Source organism: Nerophis ophidion, linkage group LG14, assembly GCF_033978795.1.
Source record: "Nerophis ophidion isolate RoL-2023_Sa linkage group LG14, RoL_Noph_v1.0, whole genome shotgun sequence".
Classification (NCBI taxonomy): Eukaryota; Metazoa; Chordata; class Actinopteri; order Syngnathiformes; family Syngnathidae; genus Nerophis; species Nerophis ophidion.
In genome coordinates, this window is record NC_084624.1 from 54,769,657 (window position 1) to 54,783,520 (window position 13,864).

The 13,864-nt window shown below is 40.1% G+C and overlaps 1 protein-coding gene across 1 annotated transcript in view; it reads right to left on the minus strand.

Annotated features, from left to right (window-relative positions):
- The window catches only part of si:ch211-106h4.4 (MAM and LDL-receptor class A domain-containing protein 1), a 208,028-nt gene that overhangs the window by 36,767 nt on the left and 157,397 nt on the right, over window positions 1–13,864 (minus strand). The window contains exons 35-39 of the mRNA XM_061921077.1: window positions 8,821–9,210; window positions 8,633–8,741; window positions 7,053–7,175; window positions 6,842–6,941; window positions 6,568–6,727 (exon numbers count right to left, since the gene is read on the minus strand). Coding sequence (XP_061777061.1) covers window positions 6,568–6,727; window positions 6,842–6,941; window positions 7,053–7,175; window positions 8,633–8,741; window positions 8,821–9,210 — 882 coding nt within the window. The remainder of the gene's footprint in view (window positions 1–6,567; window positions 6,728–6,841; window positions 6,942–7,052; window positions 7,176–8,632; window positions 8,742–8,820; window positions 9,211–13,864) is intronic.

Consider the following 13,864-nt stretch of genomic DNA (forward strand, 5'->3'; position numbering starts at 1 on the left):
TATGTTATAGTTATTTGAATGACTCTTACCATAATATGTTAGGTTAACATAGCAGGCACCTTCTCAGTTGGTTATTTATGCCTCATATAACCTACACTTATTCAGCCTGTTGTTCACTATTCTTTATTTTAAATTGCCTTTCAAATGTCTATTTTAGGTGTTGGGTTTTATCTGAGTCGAGACCCAGGATGGACCGCTCGCCTGTATCGGTTGGGGACATCTCTACGCTGCTGATCCGCTTGAGATGGTTTCCTGTGGACGGGACTCTCACTGCTGTGTTGGAGCCACTATGGATTGAACTTTCACAGTATCATGTTAGACCCGCTCCACATCCATTGCTTTCGGTCCCCTAGAGGGGGGGGGGGGGGGTTGCCCACATCTGAGGTCCTCTCCAAGGTTTCTCATAGTCAGCATTGTCACTGGCGTCCCACTGGATGTGAATTCTCCCTGCCCACTGGGTGTGAGTTTTCCTTGTGCTTTTGTGGGTTCTTCCGAGGATGTTGTAGTCGTAATGATTTGTGCAGTCCTTTGAGACATTTGTGATTTGGGGCTATATAAATAAACATTGATTGATTGATTGAAATACATTTCCCCCAAAAATGCGACTTATAGTCCAGTGCGACATATATGTTTTTTTCCTTCTTTATTATGCATTTTCGGCAGGTGCGACTTATACTTCAAAAAGTACGGTTCTTATTTTTTTGTACTGTCCAGCTACTTGGGCAAATCATGTAGTTCATGTACAAACCCTGTTTCCATATGAGTTGGGAAATTGTGTTAGATGTAAATATAAACAGAATACAATGATTTGCAAATCAGTTTCAAGCCATATTCAGTTGAATATGCTACAAAGACAACATATTTCATGTTCAAACTGATAAAAAATTTTTTTTTGCAAATAATCATTAACTTTAGAATTTGATGCCAGCAACACGTGACAAAGAAGTTGGGAAAGGTGGCAATAAATACTGATAAAATTGAGGAATGCTCATCAAACACTTATTTGGAACATCCCTCAGGTGTGCAGGCTAATTGGGAACAGGTGGGTGCCATGATTGGCTATAAAAACAGCTTCCCAAAAAATGCTTAGTCTTTCACAAGAAAGGATGGGGCGAGGTACACCCCTTTGTCCACAACTGCGTGAGCAAATAGTCAAACAGTTTAAGAACAACCTTTCTCAAAGTGCAATTGCAAGAAATTGAGGGATTTCAACATCTACGCTCCATAATATCATCAAAAGGTTCAGAGAATCTGGAGAAATCACTTCATGTAAACCAACATTGAATGACCGTGACCGTCGATCCCTCAGACGGCACAGTATCAATAACCGACATCAATTTCTAAAGGATATCACCACAGGGGCTCAGGAACACTTCAGAAAACCACTGTCACTAAATACAGTTTGTCGCTACATCTGTAAGTGCAAGTTAAAGCTCTACTATGCAGAGCAAAAGCCATTTATCAACAACATCCAGAAACGCCGCCGGCTTTTCTGGGTCAGAGATCATCTACGATGGACTGATGCAAAGTGGAAAAGTGTTCTGTGGTCTGACAAGTCCACATTTCAAATTGTTTTTGGAAATTTTCGACATCGTGTCAACTGGATCAAAGGGGAAACGAACCATCCAGACTGTTATCGACGCAAAGTTCAAAAGCCAGCATGTGTGATGGTATGGGGGTGTATTAGTGCCCAAGGCATGGGTAACTTACACATCTGTGAAGGCACCATTAATGCTGAAAGGTACATACAGGTTTTGAAACAATGTGTGTTGCCATCTAAGCACCATCTTTTACATGGACGCCCCTGCTTATTTCAGCAAGACAATGCCAAGCCACATTCAGCACGTGTTACAACAGCGTGGCTTCAAAAAAAAAGAGTGCGGGTACTTTCCTGGCCCGCCTGCAGTCCAGACCTGTCTCCCATGTAAAATGTGTGGCGCATTATGAAGCGTAAAATAGGACAGCGGAGACCCCGGACTGTTGAAGGACTGAAGCTCTACATAAAACAAGAATGGGAAAGAATTCCACTTTCAAAGCTTCGATGATTAGTTTCCTCAGTTCCCAAACGTTTTTTGAGTGTTTTTAAGGCAAGCCAACTTTATTTGTATAGCACTTTTCATACTCAAAGTGCTTCACAGAGAAAATAAAAGCAAAATTAAAATGCAGACAATAAAAATAAAAACAGTGTGGACGTTAAAAGTTAAAATATTAAAAGATTTAGTTGAAAACTAAGGTGAACATAAAAGTTTTTAGTCTAGTTTTAAAAGTAGTCAGTTGGGGAAAATCTGACATCATCTGACAATTTAAATCCACGTTGAAGTAATTTTTTTTATTTTATTGTAAAGAATAATAAATACATTTTAATTTAATTCTTCAATTTACCTTCTGTTTTTTTCACGAAGAATATTTGTAAAATATTTCTTCAAACTTATTATGATTAAAATTTCCCAAAAATTTTCTGGCACATCTAGAAAATCTGTAGAATCCAATTTAAATCTTATTTCAAAGTCTTTTGAATTTCTTTTAAAATTTTTGTTCTGGAAAATCTAGAAGAAATGAGGATTTGTCTTTGTTAGAAATATAGCTTGGTCCAATTTGTTATATATTCTAACAAAGTGCAGATTGGATTTTATCCATCCATCCATTTTCCTACCGCTTATTCCCTTTTGGGGTCGGGGGGGGCGCTGGCGCCTATCTCAGCTACAATCGGGGGGAATGATGTTCCATAAATTATTTTTTTTATTTTTTCAAAAAGATGCGAATTAGCTGGTTTTTCTCTTCATTTTTTTTGGTTGAATTTTGAAGAGTCGAAATTGAAGATAAACTATGTTACAAAATGTAATTTTCATTTTGTCCGTGTTTTCTCCTCTTTTAAACCGTTCAATTAAGTGTTTTTTTCATCATTTATTCTCTACAAAAATCCTTCCATAAAAGGAAAAAAAATGTACGATGGAATACCAATTTTTTTTATATATATATAGATTTACCTATTCAAAGGTAAATTGAGCAAATTGGTTATTTCTGGCAATTTATTGAAGTGTGTATCAAACTGGTAGCCCTTGGCATTAATCAGTACCCAAGAAGTAGCTCTTGGTTTCAAAAAGGTTGGTGACCCCTGCCTTTAACCTTTCTTTTTTAGCACCAAAAACAATTCTCAGTTTTATCTTCATTTAGTTGTAAGAAATGTTGGCACATCCAGTGTTTGACTTGCTCAATGCACTGGCACAGAAGATCTATTGGGCGATGATAGCGCTACATAAACTTGGGTGTCATCGGTCAATGTTATTATTTTGCATGATTTGTCCAAGTGGGAGCATCCATCCATCCATTTCCTACCGCTTATTCCCTTTGGGGTCGCGGGGAGCGCTGGTGCCTATCTCAGCTACAATCGGGAGCATATAGATGGTAAATAAAGTCGGCCCCAAGATTGAACCTTGGGGGACTCCACACAGTTCTGATACAAAGTCACCAATGGAAACAAAATAGTTCCTATCTTGTAGATATGACTTGAACCAGCTTAAAACTATGCCTGAGATCCCCACCCAGTTTTCCAACCTGTCCAAAAGTATTGAGTGTTGTTGAAAGAAAAGGTGATGTAACACAGTGGTGAACATGCCCTTTCCCAACTACTTTGGCACCTGTTGCATCCATGAAATTCTAAGTTACCATGAATTGATGAAGGTGGACCCCGACTTAAACAAGTTGAAAAACTTATTGGGGTGTTACCATTTAGTGGTCAATTGTAGGGAATATGTACTGAACTGTGCAATCTACTAATAAAAGTATCAATCAATCAATCAAAAACTATTATTTGCAAAAAAACTAAATCAAGTTTATGAGTTTGAACATCAAATATGTTGTCTTTGTAGCATATTCAACTGAATATGGCTTGAAAAGGATTTGCAAATCATTGTATTCTGTTTATATTTACATCTAACACAATTTCCCAACTCATATGGAAACGGGGTTTGTAAGAAAACAATCTGAAGTTGTCTTTATTTTGAAGTTATCGTACCGTGATTTTACCAGTTGATTTTTCTCCATCTAAAATGAGTTTTTAGAGTGAAGACAGTTGACGTGCGCGTTTGAGCAGCGCTCAGAGACAAATATGATGGGCCAAAAAAAAAAACTTAATTGGCCTAAACGTGAGGGGAAGTTCCGGGCATTGGACAAAGTTACGAGATTTGCGCCATCCCGACCCCGTTATTGATAGTGATTGTCAAGAAAAGTAGAGCATGTGTAACGTGCATGACACAAGTAGCAACATTTTAAATTGCACGCAGAGCCAGATAAAGCTGTTGGAATGCTGACCACTGTTCATACTTAAAATGCAGAAACTGCCATCTTGTGGAATTATTTAAAAAAAACAACATCATTATGCCATATAGCAATAATCTACAGTACATTTTGAATTTAATAAAGGCTTCAATTTGGAGCATTTGCAGTAATCTGCAGTAATCAAACACAGGAAGTCCTTCATATCGACAGCCGGCAGACTGCATAATGCATATGTTCCTTTTTGACTGTACATAAATGTATAATAGCCTGTATTTATGTTATTCACATGTGAATAATGCTGTATAATAGACTATATTATTCACATGTGAATAATGCTGTATAATAGCCTGTATTTATGTTATTCACATGTGAATAATGCTGTATAATAGCCTGTATTTATGTTATTCACATGTGAATAATGCTGTATAATAGCCTGTATTTATGTTATTCACATGTGAATAATGCTGTATAATAGCCTGTATTTATGTTATTCACATGTGAATAATGCTGTATAATAGACTGTATTTATATTATTCACATGTGAATAATGCTGTATAATAGACTATATTATTCGTATGTGAATAATGTTGTATAATAGACTATTTATATTATTCACATGTGAATCATGCTGTATAATAGACTGTATTTATATTATTCACATGTGAATAATGCTGTATAATAGCCTGTATTTATGTTATTCACATGTGAATAATGCTGTATAATAGCCTGTATTTATGTTATTCACATGTGAATAATGCTGTATAATAGCCTGTATTTATGTTATTCACATGTGAATAATGCTGTATAATAGACTGTATTTATATTATTCACATGTGAATAATGCTGTATAATAGACTATATTATTCGTATGTGAATAATGTTGTATAATAGACTATTTATATTATTCACATGTGAATCATGCTGTATAATAGACTGTATTTATATTATTCACATGTGAATAATGCTGTATAATAGACTGTATTTATATTATTCACATGTGAATAATGCTGTATAATAGACTATCTATATTATTCACATGTGAATAATGTTGTATAATAGACTGTATTTATATTATTCACATGTGAATAATGTTGTATAATAGACTGTATTTATATTATTCACATGTGAATAATGCTGTATAATAGACTGTATTTATATTATTCATATGTGAATAATGCTGTATAATAGACTATTTATATTATTCACATGTGAATCAGGCTGTATAATAGACTGTATTTATATTATTCATATGTGAATAATGCTGTATAATAGACTATTTATATTATTCACATGTGAATAATGCTGTATAATAGACTATTTATATTATTCACATGTGAATAATGCTGTATAATAGACTATTTATATTATTCACATGTGAATAATGCTGTATAATAGACTATTTATATTATTCACATGTGAATAATGCTGTATAATAGACTGTATTTATATTATTCACATGTGAATAATGCTGTATAATAGACTATTTATGTTATTCACATGTGAATAATGCTGTATAATAGACTGTATTTATATTATTCACATGTGTATAATGCTGTATAATAGACTGTATCTATGTTATTCACATGTGAATAATGCTGTATAATAGACGGTATTTATATTATTCACATGTGAATAATGCTGTATAATAGACTGTATTTATATTATTCATATGTGAATAATGCTGTATAATAGACTATTTATATTATTCACATGTGAATAATGCTGTATAATAGACTATTTATATTATTCACATGTGAATAATGCTGTATAATAGACTGTATTTATATTATTCACATGTGAATAATGCTGTATAATAGACTATTTATATTATTCACATGTGAATAATGCTGTATAATAGACTGTATCTATGTTATTCACACGTGAATAATGCTGTATAATAGACGGTATTTATATTATTCACATGTGAATAATGCTGTATAATAGACTGTATTTATATTATTCACATGTGAATAATGCTGTATAATAGACTGTATTTATATTATTCACATGTGAATAATGCTGTATAATAGACTGTATTTATATTATTCACATGTGTATAATGCTGTATAATAGACTGTATTTATATTATTCACATGTAAATAATGCTTTATAATAGACTGTATTTATATTATTCACATGTAATAAATACCCAAGTGTTTGTCTTTTGGGAGAGAACTGTGGTGCTGAATTTCCCTCGGGGATCAATAAAGTACTTTCTATTCTATTTTAATCTGAAAGAATCTTCGCAGGGGCCGCCATGTTTGCATGAATGTGCGCGTTGGCGGGCACCTTGTGAGGCTGCAGGTGCGTCCACAGGGGCACATATTCGGGCGTCCAATGGCGAACGGTGCGGCGGTTGCGTGACCACAGGATTGCTTCACGTCCGTCATCTTGCTGCGTCAGCACTTTGAGCGAGCCAGCACACTCACAGCTGATGTGGAAGTGAAACCTGCTCGGAGGAAAGAAGGAAGGAAGCGTTGGATTTGGGAGGTGGGCGTTGAGCAACCGACAGGCCGACATGTTGAGCGGGGGAGTCAAACCTTCCACCACAACATGGACGTACTGAATCTGGCAGTAGGGGGAGGAGGGCGGCAGGGTGGGACTCTGGAGTCGGGCCTCACTCAACCCGGACGCCGCACTGGAGTTGACGCTCATGAAAAAGCCTGAGAAGCACGAAAAAAAAACAAAAAAGAGCTGACTTCTTTGACTCAGAGCATCCTCACACATTCAACAGGTTGTTGGCCTGTTTCAAAGTCACCCCGAAGAGAGCACACCTGAGTGCGTGGTGTGATCAGCAGGTGGCTGCGTGCTGCTGCCGGCTCTCAGTCGCTGCCACCTCCTCCCAGCTTGGCCGGCGTTGGTCCAGCCGCACTGGTCCTGCTCGAACGTGCACGGACCTGAAAGGCGTGTCGGGAGGGAGTCAGCAACCATGATGAGACTCACACCTGAATCACGCCTCTTTCCGGAACATTGAACCAAACAAAACATGACCTCATCAACAACAACAACTTCAGCTCGATTCCCGCAAGAGTTGACTTTGATTCAGTCTTTATGACATGTGTTTTTTTGTAGATCCACTATGGACTGGACTCTCACTATTATGTTAGATCCACTATGGACTGGACTCTCACTATTATGTTAGATCCACTATGGACTGGACTCTCACACTATTATGTTAGATCCACTATGGACTGGACTCTCACTATTATGTTAGATCCACTATGGACTAGACTCACACTATTATGTTAGATCCACTCTGGACTGGACTCTCACACTATTATGTTAGATCCACTATGGACTGGACTCTCACACTATTATGTTAGATCCACTATGGACTGGACTCTCACACTATTATGTTAGATCCACTATGGACTGGACTCTCACTATTATGTTAGATCCACTATGGACTGGACTCTCACACTATTATGTTAGATCCACTATGGACTGGACTCTCACACTATTATGTTAGATCCACTATGGACTGGACTCTCACACTATTATGTTAGATCCACTATGGACTGGACTCTCACACTATTATGTTAGATCCACTATGGACTGGACTCTCACTATTATGTTAGATCCACTATGGACTGGACTCTCACACTATTATGTTAGATCCACTATGGACTGGACTCTCACACTATTATGTTAGATCCACTATGGACTGGACTCTCACTATTATGTTAGATCCACTATGGACTGGACTCTCACTATTATGTTAGATCTACTGTGGACTGGACTCTCACACTATTATGTTAGATCCACTATGGACTGGACTCTCACACTATTATGTTAGATCCACTATGGACTGGACTTTCACAATATTATGTTAGATCCACTATGGTCTGGACTCTCACACTATTATGTTAGATCCACTATGGACTGGACTCTCACTATTATGTTAGATCCACTATGGACTGGACTCTCAAACTCTTATGTTAGATCCACTATGGACTGGACTCTCACAATATTATGTTAGACCCACTTGACGTCCGTTGCATCCAGTCTCCCCTAGAGGGGGGGGGGTCACCCACATCTGCCGTCCTCTCCAAGGTTTCTCATAGTCATTCACATTGACCTCCCACTGGGTTGTGAGTTTTTCCTTGCCCTTATGTGGGCTCTAAACCGAGGATGTCGTCGTGGTTTGGGCAGCCCTTTGAGACACTTGTGATTTAAGGCCACATCAATAAAAATGGATCGATTGATTGATAACATTTTAGCAACTATTTTGGACGACACAATTCCAAAAATACTATCGTGAGACCTCCGAGACTTATTTGGCATTGCTGAAAAATGTATAACCTGGAATGAAAATAAACAACACAAGCGAGAGTAGAATAAACATGCAGCTCACCGCAGCCATCCTCGTCCTCCCCTTGAGAACAGTCCGGAAGGTAATTGCACTTTAAAGTCCCAGCGATGCATATTCGGCCGGACGAGCGCCAACAGAAAAATTCATCTTCCTGTGACACGGACACGAAAAGAAAAACATTTGTACGCGTAGTTTGCATGCAGACGTGTTTGCAGACATAAACAAAGCACCTGGCATGGCCTGGTTGGTGAGGGCGAAATCCCTGGCGTGGAGGCGGATGTAGATGTAGGTGTAGATGTAGGTGTAGATGTAGGTGTAGGTGTAGGTGTAGATGTAGGTGTAGGTGTAGGTGTAGATGTAGATGTAGGTGTAGGTGTAGGTGTAGATGTAGGTGCAGGTGTAGGTGTAGATGTAGGTGTAGATGTAGGGGTAGGTGTAGGTGTAGATGTAGATGTAGATGTAGGTGTAGATGTAGGTGTAGATGTAGTCGGGGCTGAGGTGGGTGACGTGTCAGGCAATCGGCCGTTGGCAGGATCAAACGCACACTCCTCGGAGAAGGACACATCGTCCAGTGCAACGTGTCCTCTGCCGGCGTCGCCCCCCTCGTACCTAAAGACAATCTAGGAAGAGGCACCTTTAGAAACGCACATCTGCACCAATCAACAGTAAAATCACTGACTACAAACCCCGTTTCCATACGAGTTGGGAAATGGTGTTGGATGTAAATATAAACAGAATACAAATCATTTTCAACCCATATTCAGTCAAGACTTGGACTATGGGATAGTTTGTTTTTCCAACGCAAAGGGAAATTGGCACGAGCGAGACGTGAATGTAAGTACATTTTAATTTATTACTAACTAAACTAAACTACAACAAAAGGCAAACAAAAGGCGCGCACAATGGCGGTACAAAACTAGACTATGAATATAGACAAAGCACAAAGACAGAACTAAAACAAAACAAAAACGTACATGGCATGGACAGAATGTATAAACAGCATGGCTTGGCATGAATCCGGTTGAGGGATATGTAAAGTAGCCAGGCGGACCACCTGGCAACTACAGGTTTAAATAATGAACATGATCATTACAAACAGTTTGTGAGGGCTGAGGACAGGTGTGATATGAGGGAAAGGTGAAAATTAATGAGTTGGCATGAAAACAAAGCAAACAAGGAAGTGCAAAAGCAGGAAACACGTGTCCATTCATTTATGCTAACAACGTTAGCGATCCGAATGGACCTTTTTTGTGATGTGTAAAGTTCAAGTAGAGAAAAGGTGTAGTTTTCTCTGCCTTCTGTTCTGTTGTCATACAAGAATGTAGCTTATTGTTTGATTTAGCTAGGCTGACCATATTCTGAAATCCTAAAAAGAGGACGCATATTATGCGGGCCAAGGCCGGGACTAGGTGAAAATTTGCCAATGATACTTGAACTTGATTTATAAATAATATATTTATTTAAATAAAGCATTTTTTGTCCTCTGTTGACAGTATAACAAATGAAGTCACACTTATATTATGCAACATTCACAGAGGTAGAAATATTCAAAATAACCTCTTGTATTTAATATACACATAAATAATGACTCAAAACAGGTTAATTATATTTAAACAAAAAACAGGTAACGGCCCATTCATTCTTTAAAATGTCTCTCCTCGGTCCAGTGGACCATTCTAATGTAAAAAATATAAATAATTGTTAAGATCCGTACTCGGATCCCGTGATCTTATCCTTTCGGTCATGACCCAAAGCTCATGACCATAGGTGAGGATGGGAACGTAGATCGACCGGTAAATTGAGAGCTTTGCCTTCCGGCTCAGCTCCTTCTTCACCACAACGGATTGGTACAACGTCCGCATTACTGAAGACGCCGCACCGATCCGCCTGTCGATCTCACCATCCACTCTTCCCTCACTCGTGAACAAGAATCCTAGGTACTTGAACTCCTCCACTTGGGGCAGGGTCTCCTCCCCAACCCGGAGATGGCACTCCACCCTTTTCCGGGCGAGAACCATGGACTCGGACTTGGAGGTACTGATTCTCATTCCGGATAAGATCACGGGTACAAGCGGCCGAAATGAGTTTCCTCCGCCAGGTGGCGGGTCTCTCCCTTAGAGATAGGGTGAGAAGCTCTGCCATCCGGGAGGAACTCAAAGTAAAGCCGCTGCTCCTCCACATGGAGAGGAGCCAGATGAGGTGGTTCGGGCATCTGGTCAGGATGCCACCCGAACGCCTCCCTAGGGAGGTGTTTAGGGCACGTCCAGCTGGTAGGAGGCCACGGGGAAGACCCAGGACACGTTGGAAAGACTATGTCTCCCGGCTGGTCTGGGAACGCCTCGGGATCCCCCGGGAAGAGCTAGACGAAGTGGCTGGAGATAGGGAAGTCTGGGCTTCCATGCTTAGGCTGCTGCCCCCGCGACCCGACCTCGGATAAGCGGAAGATGATGGATGGATGGATGGACGTACTCGGATCTTCTCATATTATTGTTTATTGTTTCCATTGTTGTATCACTCCGTCATTCTACCTCTTATTTCCTGTTTGTTCCGTCACCACGGTCCCTCATTAGTTCACCTGCTACTCACGGTCCCGCACACCTGCTACAAATAATCACCTTCCCTTTATAAGCCTTCCTCTTTTCATTCTTCTGCCTGGGACTCTAGTTTGCTCTCACGCAACTATACGTCTGTTTTGATCGTTTGCTTTCACGCAATCCCTACTATTTTCGCAACTCTCATGCTATGCACCTCGTTATTAGCTCACATGCTAAATGTTTTATTTACTCCTTTTTGTGTGCCAACATGCCAGTTTAATTTCCTATTTTGTATCTCCTAGTTCTCATACTAGCGTCTTTGGTTTGCCTTTTGTTAGCTCCAGTGTTTTTGTTATAGCTCTCCTTCTGTTATTTAGAATAAATTGGTTATATCTTACCTTTGATGTGTTCTTCGTTTTGACCCATTCTCGAGGGAATCGAACCCGGCACCACAATGCCGAACAGGCGTAACAATAATGCCTCCAAACATTATAAACAAAAACAGATGTTCTCAGAGAATACACCATAGGTGAAGGGTATTTCACAAATCAGTTAAAACAACAAAAACAGAGGTAGCATTTCTGAGCCGATTATTTTAGGCTTCTGTTAAAAAAAATAATTAATAGTCAACATTTAAAACAAAAAAAGGACCTTTCCCGGCAAAACTCGAACCAACACTTCCTGTCAACAGCGTCACTTCCCTATCTTCCCCGGAAGTCCCGCCCCCCAGCCAGAGCCATTGGCTAACACCCCGTAGCCAGCCGCTACAATATTTACAACTAGAATTCACCAACTTGAGTAATATATATACGGTAACTTAACCCTGGACGTACATTGAAAATACACGCAACCCTAAATCAAAATGCCGGTATTTAAAAAACAAACGCCCGCAAAGGAGGACATGTCCGGGGAAAAGAGGACGTATGGTCAGCCTAATTTAGCATGCTAAATGACTCTTCATGTATTCATCTAGTGCAGGGGTCGGGAACCTTTTTGGCTGAGAGAGCCAAGAAGCCAACTATTTTAAAATGTATTTCCGTAAGAGCCATGTAATATTTTTTTAACACTGAACACAAAAAAACGCGTGCATTTTGAAGAAAGACCAACATTTCTAGAGAGGTCTCTTATTCTTTGTAATGACTTTGTTATTCTGTAGCTAACTGTGGAGGGGGCGTGGCCTGCGGGCCTGCAGCGAAGCGGGGTGTTGCCAGTACTGGCCTCGAAATCAGCGACAGGTGCGTAGATGGCCCACCTGGGCCTTTTTATCTGATCACCTGTCGCTATGTCATAAGCAACAGCCATTAGGAGAGACGGGCTTGGGGCTAGAAACTATAGCGCGAGCGAGAACGAAAGAGAAAAAGACAATTGCTGGAAAGCAACTTAGAGACTTATTGAAAAATAAAACAATATTATAACCCTGAAACAGGCTCTCATGTTGGTGCTTGGTGGTCTGAAGAACCCCAGGAGGGCAAGCCCCACACTAACCAATAATAAATAAATGACTTCTTACCAACTTGCTGAACATAAAAATGCATGAGAATGTTTTATATTTTGAACGTTATTTTTAACACTGTGATTACAAGTGGAATTATTCATTATTTATCGTGTTAAGGAATGTCGGCTCAGATTTATCCGAGAGTCATCAAAAGAACCACATCTGGCTCGCGAGCCATAGGTTCCCTACCCCTGATCCAGTGTAAAGACTGGTGGGCATCGAGGTGCCGGGTTCGATTCCCTCGAGGATGCGTTGACGTAAACACAACAAAGGTAAGATCTTAAAAGATTTATTTAACAAAAAAAGAGCTCTGAACAGAAATACTGGAGCTAATAAAAAGGCAAACCAAAAACGCTGGTATGAAAACTAGGAAATACAAACAGAAAATGTAAACACAAAAAAAACAATTAGCATGTGAGCTAAGAAAAGGCAGGTGGATTAGCATATGAGCTAGCGAGAATAAACGTACCGAGAAGAGCAGTCGTACCTTGTTGCATGTGAGCAAGTCTTATGGACCCAGACTGAACAAAGAAAAGAGGGAGGCTGATATGGGAGAGTGATAATGAGTAGCAGGTGGACTGATGAGTCACCATGGTGACAAAGCAAACAGGAAATAAGGAGTCAGATGGAGAGATATACAAAATGGAAAAATAAATAATATGTGTAGATCCGAGCAGCGGATCGCAACAATCTAGCCTATTTCTATTCATTTGTTCTTAAGGCCGCCCGTGGTTCCTTAAGGCTCTGGATGCTGTGGGACTGTCTTAGTTGACAAGACTCTGCAGCATAGCGTGGACATCGGGGGCGGTACCTCTGGATTGGCAGACCGGGGTGGTGGTCCCTCTCTTTAAGAAGGGGGACCGGAGGGTGTGTTCCAACTATGGTGGGATCACACTCCTCAGACTTCCCAGTAAGGTTTATTCAGGTGTACTGGAGAGGAGGCTACGCCGGATAGTCCAACCTCGGATTCAGGAGGAACAGTGTGGTTTTCGTCCTGGTCGTGGAACTGTGGACCAGCTCTATACTCTGGGCAGGGTTCTTGAGGGTGCATGGGAGTTTGCCCAACCAGTCTACATGTGCTTTGTGGACTTGGAGAAGGCATTGGACCGTGTCCCTCGGGAAGTCCTGTGGGGAGTGCTCAGAGAGTATGGGGTATCGGACTGTCTGATTGTGGCGGTCCACTCCCTGTATGATCAGTGTCAGAGCTTGGTCCGCATTGCCGGCAGTAAGTCGGACACATTTCCA